Source organism: Tyto alba, unplaced genomic scaffold, assembly GCF_018691265.1.
Source record: "Tyto alba isolate M040663 unplaced genomic scaffold, T.alba_DEE_v4.0 Super-Scaffold_6, whole genome shotgun sequence".
Taxonomy (NCBI): Eukaryota; Metazoa; Chordata; class Aves; order Strigiformes; family Tytonidae; genus Tyto; species Tyto alba.
In genome coordinates, this window is record NW_024881327.1 from 7,947,243 (window position 1) to 7,956,884 (window position 9,642).

Genomic DNA, 9,642 nt, shown 5'->3' on the forward strand with positions numbered 1-9,642 from the left:
TTTGCCCTGGTTTCATTTTACCACGTTTCTCTCGCTGCTCAGACTAAGGGAAGAAGGAAAGTCTATAAATCAATTATACTCTCACTAGCCTCGTTCTTGCTCTTTCTTTCTTGTTTCTTGAAGTAGTTGCTCATCCTCTGACTCCCTTACTTCTCCAGTTTTAGCAGCTCCAGATTTCCTCATTACCCTTGTATTAATTTTCTTTAAAAATAACATCCAATTTAATATTTGTTTTAAATGAAGATGAGATATGAAAATCACTATCGATTGCATAAATAAGCATTTATACTACAGTATTAAAAATACAGCTCTTCAGCAACACTAACCTTGCATAGATTTACATATATCTCCTAGCTTCTCGGGACAAAGAACCTGTAATTTGGCACAGAGTAGCTCCCTTATTGTGGAGTGACATTTATAATGACTATACCAGGTAAATAACTCAGGGATCCAAAACCAAAATTTAACCCTCAAGGTCATTATTTGGATTAATATAAGAAAAATCCCTGAGGGAGTTTAGAAACTATGAAGTAAGGAAGTGGATTATACTAATCTGTGAAATCAGTGGTCCTTTTGTGGTCTGACTGTTAGAATGCAGATAGTATTTTCCATTCAGTTGTTACTCTTCATGTTATCTAAATTAAGTCATTAATGTTTTGGCAATGTATGTATGTTCATTACACATTTTATACAAGATGCTGTTATATCAACTGTGGAGCAACAATTATTTCCAAAAACTTAACCATACCAAACAGCTTTTGCACAGCTCTGATGTACAATTTATATATAAATAGGTATGTATACTAAACCCATTTGTTGTCCAGGCTTAGTGCCTCTATTTTAATTGCTTATGCCCTCAAATCTATTTTTTTCTCAGATTCACAATGATATACTTTCTGCTCTGTCATAGTCTGCTGCTCCACGTGGAGATCACAATTCTCAGTGAAGACTATTGACTCATAGAGCTAGGTGAGAGGGTTCAGCACAGTCCCCGCATACCAAAACCCCAGCTTCACTGGCCTCCCGCAGAACCCTAGCAAGCTTACTCAGGATTATTTCTCCACTCGTAGTCCAATGGCTGTAGCCCTGAACAGGCAACGTGACTTTTAATACCCGTCTGGAAGCAGCCGAGCTCTGCTCCTGCAGTGCTGGACCCAAGCTGCTATGTCCTCCTCCCAGGCAAAAACGCAAAAGCCTCAGGAGAGTGCACAAGTGCAGCTCTTCTGCCTCCAGGTTTGAGCTGGCTTGTGCCCAGGCAGTGCTGGGAGGAAATATGGGTGCAGCTGTACATATCTAATTACGTACTGTTCAGTACTCTGCTGCTGCTTAAGCCTGGAGACACGTACATTTCCGTCAATAAAATTTGCAAGGCATCAAAATATGTTCTTCTAGTGAGGCCCAGAACTCAGTGCTGACCAGCTAAGAGCCTAGATCACATCTGATGGGATCCATGTGGTGGATAGGTCTCCCTTTTATAAGCCAACCTCAAGTGAGAGCCCAAAGTAAGACCCACCCAGAGATTATCATGGTGCTACTTTCCTTCCTCTCCTCCTGCTTGTATTGCAGTATCTTTATAGTGGAAGCACTCGCGAAAAACGTGGCGGGGCCTAAATTAAAATCTGTCTATATCCGTTCTGATAGCCTTGGCCCAGAACCTGAGTGCTATGCAAAGGTCATAACCCATAAAATCATGATTTTCAATGTTTAATTGTTTTATATATAACACAGCAGCTCTAAGAAGATGGACGCTGCTGCCTCAGGAGAGGTTGCAGTGTGCTGGCCAGGTCACTTTCCTGACCACTGAGGTGAGTTAGTTCAAATTCTTGCCCTGAATCAGAGATGACATTTCATTTTTGGTGCTCTACTGCCTGCTTGCAAATTCTTCAATGAGGGTTGCTGCTGGTGTTCTTCAACTTTGTATAAAACCTATACCTATTCAAAAGGAGAAGAATATAATACTTGTTAAAAAAATAATTAAAGCGTTAATGGGTGAATGGGTTTCTTGGATTCTGGTTCCTATTTCAGGTAAGGCTGAGGCTCCTCTGCAGACTCCTTAGTCCAGTCGTTAGACCCTGCTTATAGGTTCACTTTCCCTTAGGGGGAACTGGTGACGAACCCTGAGTTTCCACATCCTTCTCACAGCTGCGATTTGGGGCAACTCTGAGGGGCGCTCCTACCTCATTGCTTTCGGTGTGAAAACACCTAATTTTCCAACACCACAAAGGGGTACTAAAGCGCGTAGCTGTGTCCATGCAGGAGCCAAGTCCCAAGGAGCGGCTAAGCCGTACGACAGGCTGTGCGTGCTGGCCCTTCCACGTCCCATCTTCAGGTGCCCACGGGAAAACCCACAGCCTGCAGTGGGACCTGCGTGGAGGCTGGTGACCCTAAAGCAGGCACTGACCCAGGCACCACCTCCCCACAGCACAGAGGAAAGCAACGCGATAAATTAGCGCACCAACTTCAGCTCAACAGGATGGCTGCAGAGAAAGCTCAGGAAGCAGTAAAATAAATATACCATGAAATAGACTGAAAGATAATTTGTAATTAATCACTTCTATACAGGATGACGTAAAGCAGATTTAAAATTACGGCGAATTAGCCCGGCAATTGTAGATTTAGCACACGCTGTCATGGTTATTTCAAAACTGTCTATATACCACACTCTAACAGGCTTAAAAGGGTTGAAACAGAACTTTTAAACCATTTGCTTTTTAAATAAAGGAGGCTATTTGTGGCAATAATACTTCTGATGAAGGGTTCAGAGTCAACTGTAACCGATACATATGATTGATGTCAATATTAACTGCACACTTCTGTAATCCTTCCTCGCCCATAACAGTTTTGAGCTTACATTTTGGATATTATTAATACTCAGACAAAAATAACTTGTGGACAATATCATGTTCTGAACATGGTTGAGAATTAATCTGTTTTTGTAAAACTGCTTAAGAATGATGGATACTTTTTCCTGCTTGAGTAAACACTAGTTAATTCTCTAGACTTCCCTTCTATGTTCATGAAAATCCAAGTCCAAGTGATTTTGTGGATATTTAAAGGATGGTGCCATATACTGCACAGACAAAGATTAATTTCTCCACTTGATAAAGATCTGATACCATTCATTACATTACTAACACTTCAGTACTGGAGTTTTGTTAGTTTTTAGTTTGTGAGAGAGAACACAATGAATTTAGGAACAATGAAAAATGGAGAGAAAAAAGTGAGGCAGCTGAAACATAGCTGTGGAAAGAGACTCCAAGTGAATGTATCACACATTTTCATTCTAGATAAGCAACAGGGCAGCTTGGAATAAACATGGATTGAAATTTTCTTCATTTCTTTAATGAGTTCAAAGAAGCTAAACAAAGACACAGAAGAGTTGAACATTGCTGTGTACAACACAGTAAACAGATTAAAATTTTATACCTGAGCAAAAAAGGAATTGAACTATTAACTACAGCATGCAGAGTAGCTGATAAGTTATCACATAAACCTAGCATACTGTTATAAGGTTACACTCATTCAGATGTTCTTAATTTTTACAAAGGCTAAAGATGGAAAAAGCTCCAAGACGATATGAGCGTGTGACATAAAACCACAATAAGGAAAAGCACATTACCATCTAGCAGCTTCTTCCAGAGGATCAAAATTATCTGCTGTTTTATTATCCAGGGAGAAAGCAGCAACAATTCAAAGCCTGTGGAGTTAATAACATGTTAGACATTTAAGCAGTTTATGAAGTGCTCACAGAAGACCTGAGCCTGCATCCCCGGCCCTCAAATGCCACTTTAAAGCACTGCGTTTGTGAGCTGTTCCCAGCACAGAATGAAAGGTAGGGATCTGCAGGGAATGACTGATCAGGTCACAGGCTCGTGATTTTCTCACCAGTATAACCACAGCCAATTCCTAAGGAATGACTTTTTACCTCATTTGATTGACCAAAAGCCACATTTCATTTTATGTAGAAACTTCTTCACCAGAACCTGTCTTTACATTGAATCTGTTGTTTGGGTGGGGTTTTTTTTGTTGCTTTTTTTTTTTTTTTTTCTTTTTTCCTCCTAATCCATTTCAAACACTGTGGTTTGAAGTACTTCAGTACAAGTCAAAAAACAGTAACATACTTCTCCTCTTAATTCCCTTATATTTGCAAAAGATGCCCGTGGGAAAGAAGGGGTCTGAAAAGTTTGAACTTTAACCAGCACAGCCCGTTCCCCCAGCCAGGCTTCATTCTCCTGGCAGACTTCTGCTCTTCCTGATCTCCATATCCAATATAAAAATTACCTGCTCCCACCATCAATATTCCTGTGCTACAAATCAGCCATTTGCCGTCCTACAGCAAAACCAGCAAACTCTGCCTTTGTCATTTAGACTTGTCAAAAAGAGATGGTAGGGATGGGAGCGTCTCTTACACTTAGAGACAGCCATAAACAAAGTCTCTCCCTTTCATTTCCTTGCAATAGTTACATATTCTTGATGCCAATCAACTCCACCCAAATCCTACCACCCACCTTGACTTTCCTGCTACTTTTCTTTCACCATTTATGAATAAAACTATGCATTAAAAATGCACATGTCAACATGGATTTATCCCTTTGTCCACAACATACTAATTTCTTCTTTAAATTCAGACATCTTAGACATTGGTAGGTTGTGTGAAAGAGTCTCCAGGGAATTGAATCCTCTTTGCTTCTAGTTTCTTCCTGGCTTTGAAAGCTGCTGATACTTCAGGGTGGATGGAGTCCAGCCGCTGCTCACACTGGAAGGCCGTGAGGAAGGCCGTCCTGTAGTTGTTATTCATCCAGCCATAGAGAAGGGGGTTGGCAAATGTTGAGCACATGGCAATGACGTGAAACACTGTGTAGATCAGTTTGTACTCTTTCAGGTCTAACACCTGACTGTCAATGTCACTGACTAGCTGGAAGGTGTGAAATGGCAGCCAGCTGACAGCGAACACCACAACCACACACACCAGCATCTTGGTGGTTTTCTGCCGCCGGTGGTGGTAGTGGTCATTCCCTGCCCCAGGACTAACATGGTTCTTGAGCTTGGTCCAAATACGGGTGTAGGCATAGGAGATGACTGCCAGAGGCAGCACGTACTGGATCAGGAGCATGGAGATGCTGTAGATGGTACCGTAGTTGAGCTGCCCCTCCCCTGGCCACTTCTCAGAGCAGACCACAATCTTGAAGTCAGGAATGATCTCAATCAGCGAGTACTCACGGAAGATGGCCAGAGGACTTGCCAAAAGGGCACTGACTGCCCAGGCAACTCCTATAATCAGGAAGCTGATCCGCTTCGAGATTTTGCTTTCCAAGTGGTAGACGATGCAGCGATGCCGATCCAAAGCGATCACTGTCAAAGTAACAGTAGATACGTGCACAGCAAGAGCCTGGGCGTAAGGCACCAGGTGGCACAAGACCGGCCCCAGTTTCCATTCGCCCAACAGCGTGTAAACCAAAGTGAAGGGCAGGCACAATGTATTCACCAGCAGGTCAGCCACAGCCAGGTTGGCAATGAAGAAGTTCGTCACCGTGCGCATGCTTTTGAACTTGATGATCACGTGGATCACGAGGGAGTTTCCGACCACCCCCAGAAGGATGATGGAGCAGTAAGCAAAGATGAGGATTATCTGCACTTCAACTAGCGTGGTGCTGTCCTTCAGTTCTGGTTTAGGGTCCAGAGCCAATTCGTTGAGCGGTGTGGTGTATCTCGGCAAGTGTAGCTTGGTGAACTGCTCCATTTTCATTTCATCTGTCTGGTTTTCTTCACCTACTGCTTCCAGGGGCCCCATCCTTGCAGCAGCCTGGTCTAAGCAACAGAGCTGTCTCTGAAAACAAACCACAACAAGAACATATGGAGAAATCAGTCCGTGGTGGCTAAGACAAAAAGTAATGAGCTAAAGTTACAGCTCTGTCCTCCTCTAACCCACGTTCTATACTGTAGTATTAAGAGAAGATCTGTCTTAATATATTTAAATTCTGCTGCCCTTAACATTTGAAGTCCAATCCTGTAATATTATTCAGGCATGACTCCTGCTGAAAATTGGGACAGATTTCAAAAGCATTTCAAAGACAAAGTTTGCCTAAGTAAATGCAGAAGGATTAAGATCCTGCTGGGCAGCATATCCCTTTTTTACAATCCAATACCTAAACCTACTGCTGATTTAGCACAAAACTTCCTATTAATACCTATGGGAAGTCGACATGGAACGGCACCATCCAGACTGTTATTAGCATAATAATCTTCCAGCTTTTCCTTAATAGAAAGTGTTTCCTTTAAATGGTTACAAAATTCTTACAGGTTTATGCCCCTCCTTAATACCAGATAACTAATTACTGAGGTCTTTCTTTAAGGAACTTCCTTTTGGGAAAGTTTGTGAGATAAGGCAAGCAAAAATGCCACTCTAATAGAACTGAAATAATAGCATTTCTCTGAAATGACTGTGTAACCTATTCATGCTGAAATTAACTCAAGAAACAATTAAAACTCAGTTGTACATAGCATTTCCTTTCTGTGTAATGTTGGAGAAAACACAGCTCCTTGGAGGCTGCCAATCAGGGATTCACTTCTGACTGCAGTCACAGAGAAAAGCAGATCATTCCTCTGCTGATGTCAGTAAGACATTTTGTTGCCTTCCCTACACAGGCTGAGCCAAATTCTATGCTGCCCTAAGACCTCCTTAGGCATGGATGGATATATGGATATTTTCCAGTTAACTGCTGACTTGGGACTACATAAAACGTGCATGTTCCCTTGCAGACCGCCCAGACTGTGGGTGCCATGCTAAGGAAGCACCATGCACCTGGTGACTCCTTGGCTCGACCTGGAAAAATACTAAGAAATTGCCAGTGCCCAGTGGGCTTACTGAGAAAACACCACTGTTTGCCACCGAGGGGAAAGCCAAACATGAGTTACTAACTCTACTTCCCCATTCATACATTCCCTAAGAAAAGCAAGAGTTGAGAAGAAATGTCACTTTCTTACCATCAGAGGTTAATCCATCTCAAATTCAGGTCTGCCTAAAGACAAAGTCTAGCCATTAATGCCTTTGGTTTCACGTGGGGTTTTTTAGATTTTTTTTTTTTTTAATCAGATCCACTTTATTGTGAGTTCTCATCCCTACCTCTGTCCCCATTAACTGTCTATCAGTGCCATCCTTAGGTGTGATTTCCTAACTGAGAAAGGACAGTTGTCTACCAGCAGGCAACTGAGCCCTTCGTGTTTGCTTGCATTCTAAACAATGTCTCAAAGAATTTCTCAGTGCAAGCTCTTTTTGCAAAAGCAATAGATCAACTGCAGGAACTGAAAGGTATTTTTCCCCTAATTAAACTGGTCAGAATTACATTACACTGTTTAATCTACATTTACTGTACAATTAATAGTGTAAACCTGAGATGTGCCAGTTGTTCATACAAACTTACCCTACAGATTTTATAGTAATATAAACCGTTATCAACTACTAGCCTAAGCACAGGTGGCAGGAAGGGATTCTTCATCAATACACCTTTAGTCCACAAGGTTAAAAATGTAGGAGACCCACCACAATTTTCACAGCCAAGGCTACGCAGAAGTTCAGAACTCTGCTGAGCTTCTTTCAACCCATGTACCCACACCCAAGAATTATGCTTGCATATATTATTAGAGATTTGCTGAGGTCCCAGGACTGTTAGGTGCTCCAAAATCTCACATTTTTTTCAGTGCAAAATAAGAGCAGATCATATTTACACAGTGTAGTAGGAGGGTGAGAGAGGAGGCAAATTTCACAGGTTTTTCCATCCCTTGCCATAAGTCCAGGCAGGAGGATGTAGCTCAGCCCAAGAATGTAGCATCCCTTTCTTCCCCAAAATATTTTCACCTGTTTCTCTAGTCCCTGACTTACTATCGATTTCTCCCTCCAACTCCTATTTTTTTGTAGCGAAGCTTTCTTTTGTTCTGACACTTGTATTTGTTACTGCCCTGTTTGGGCTGAGGAAAGGCATTCTGATCTTGTCAATAAGACAAAGCCGAGGGAGGGAGGAGAGACGACCAGTGTTTCAAGCAGAGACGAGCTGGAGCTGGCATGTCAGTGAGTGATGAAATAAATTGGACAAGTTTGACATTGTCGGTGGGACAGTTAAGCGGACAAAGAATCATCAGCTTTCAGACTATGGGGGGAAAACCGAGGTGGCATTTGATACCTCAGGTACTGTTTGACAGGACCCTTTCTGCTCTCTTTTGGTATAAATTCTCCAGCTGATAGCAATTTTTTGTGTGCACTTGCATACTGCACAGCACTGGGGGGTTTCCCCCATGTTTGTTTTTTTTTTTTTTTTTTTTTTTGTTTGTTTTGTGGTTTTTTTGGTTTTTTTTTTGTTTTTTTTTTTTTTTTGGTTTTGGTTTTTTTGTTTTTTTGTTTTGTTTTGTTTTGGTTTTTTGTTGTTTTTTTTTGTTGTTGTTGTTTTTGTTTTGTTTTTGTTTTTGTTTTTTTTTTTTCTCCAGCAGTCAGATCCTCCGGGGCAGGCACCAAATTGCATCTAACTTTCGGCAGAGAAAGGCCCGTGGAGGTTTCACCTCGGTTCCGAGAGCAAGTAAGCAAAAAGGGCGAAATACGTGATGACATTAGCAAGCAGCGTTCCCACCAGGACCGCAGTGCCCGCGCTGGGGAAGGCCAATTTGGGGCTGCTCGAGGCGAAGGTGGCGGCAGGCGTGCCTCTGGGGTGCCGCCGCTGCCCCCCCCACCGCCCCCCCCACCCCCTCCCAAACCCCCCCGCTCCCCAGGCACCCTTCCCCGGGCACCGCGAGGAGCCCGCCGCTGCCCCACGCCGGGCGCGTTCCTCCGTGCCCCGCTTCCCGCGTTCACCTCCCTCCGCGATCCGGGAAGGCGAGCGGGGCCACCGGCGGCTACAGCCCCAGGAGCCGGTCTCCCAGGGCGGGGCGGGGCGGGGCGGGGCGGGGAGCGGAGCCCCCCCCCCACGCCCCGCAGAGGAGCGGCTGCTCCCACGGCGCGGCGCGGGTCCCGCCGCCCTCCCCTCGCACACTCACCGGGGCAGCGCTGTCCTCCCGGGCGATGGGGCAGCGGCACAGCACGGCCCGTCGAAAGTTTGGAGGCGCCGGCGGCGGCGGCCCCCGCGTGCCGGGGGGGCGGGGGGGGCGGGAGGGGGCGGGGCGGGGCGGGAGGGGGCGGGGCTCGGGCGGGGCCGCAGCCGCGGGCCGGGAGGGGATCGGCGGGGGGGTGTGTGTGTGTGTGTGTGTGTGTGTGTGTGAGATCGGCGGGGGCGTGGGGCGAGCGTGGAAAAAAAAAGGGGTTTGGAGGAAGGGAGGTAGTAGGACGCGTCCGAGCTGGTGAACGCGCCCCACGCCTGAGCCTCCTCCCTGCTTTTCCCGGCCCTCCGGGCTGCCTCCCGCAGCAGCGGGGAGCGGGGGGATGCCTTTGCTCCAAACCACTGCCGAAAGCCGGGCTTGCAAGCACCCCAGCTTGCGCAGATTTGCTCTTCCTCGGAAGAAGAAGTGGATGTTGCCAGAGCGGGTGTAAAGATGAGTAAAGCATTTACATATTCTGTCAAGAGCGAAATAAAAGGTTGCATATTTATTTACAAGGCTGCAAAGGTAAAGGCAACAGCTGCTGCATTTGTTTAGTTCTATATTCAGTTACCTTTCAGAAAA

General features: G+C 44.8%; 1 protein-coding gene across 1 annotated transcript; it reads right to left on the reverse strand.

Moving 5' to 3' along the window:
- Positions 1-4,057: 4,057 nt before the first annotated feature.
- NPY2R (neuropeptide Y receptor Y2) lies at positions 4,058-9,111 on the reverse strand. Its single transcript, XM_042808039.1, has 2 exons — positions 9,022-9,111; positions 4,058-5,827 (listed from the first exon to the last, which is right to left on the reverse strand). Exon 2 carries the CDS (start codon positions 5,789-5,791, stop codon positions 4,634-4,636), a length of 1,158 nt encoding a protein of 385 aa, XP_042663973.1. The 5' UTR covers positions 5,792-5,827; positions 9,022-9,111; the 3' UTR covers positions 4,058-4,633.
- Positions 9,112-9,642: the final 531 nt, after the last annotated feature.

Bases quoted from the DNA above. Each gene is read 5' to 3' on its own strand.
- NPY2R (XM_042808039.1), bottom strand. From the start codon at position 5,791: ATGGGGCCCCTGGAAGCAGTAGGTGAAGAAAACCAGACAGATGAAATG.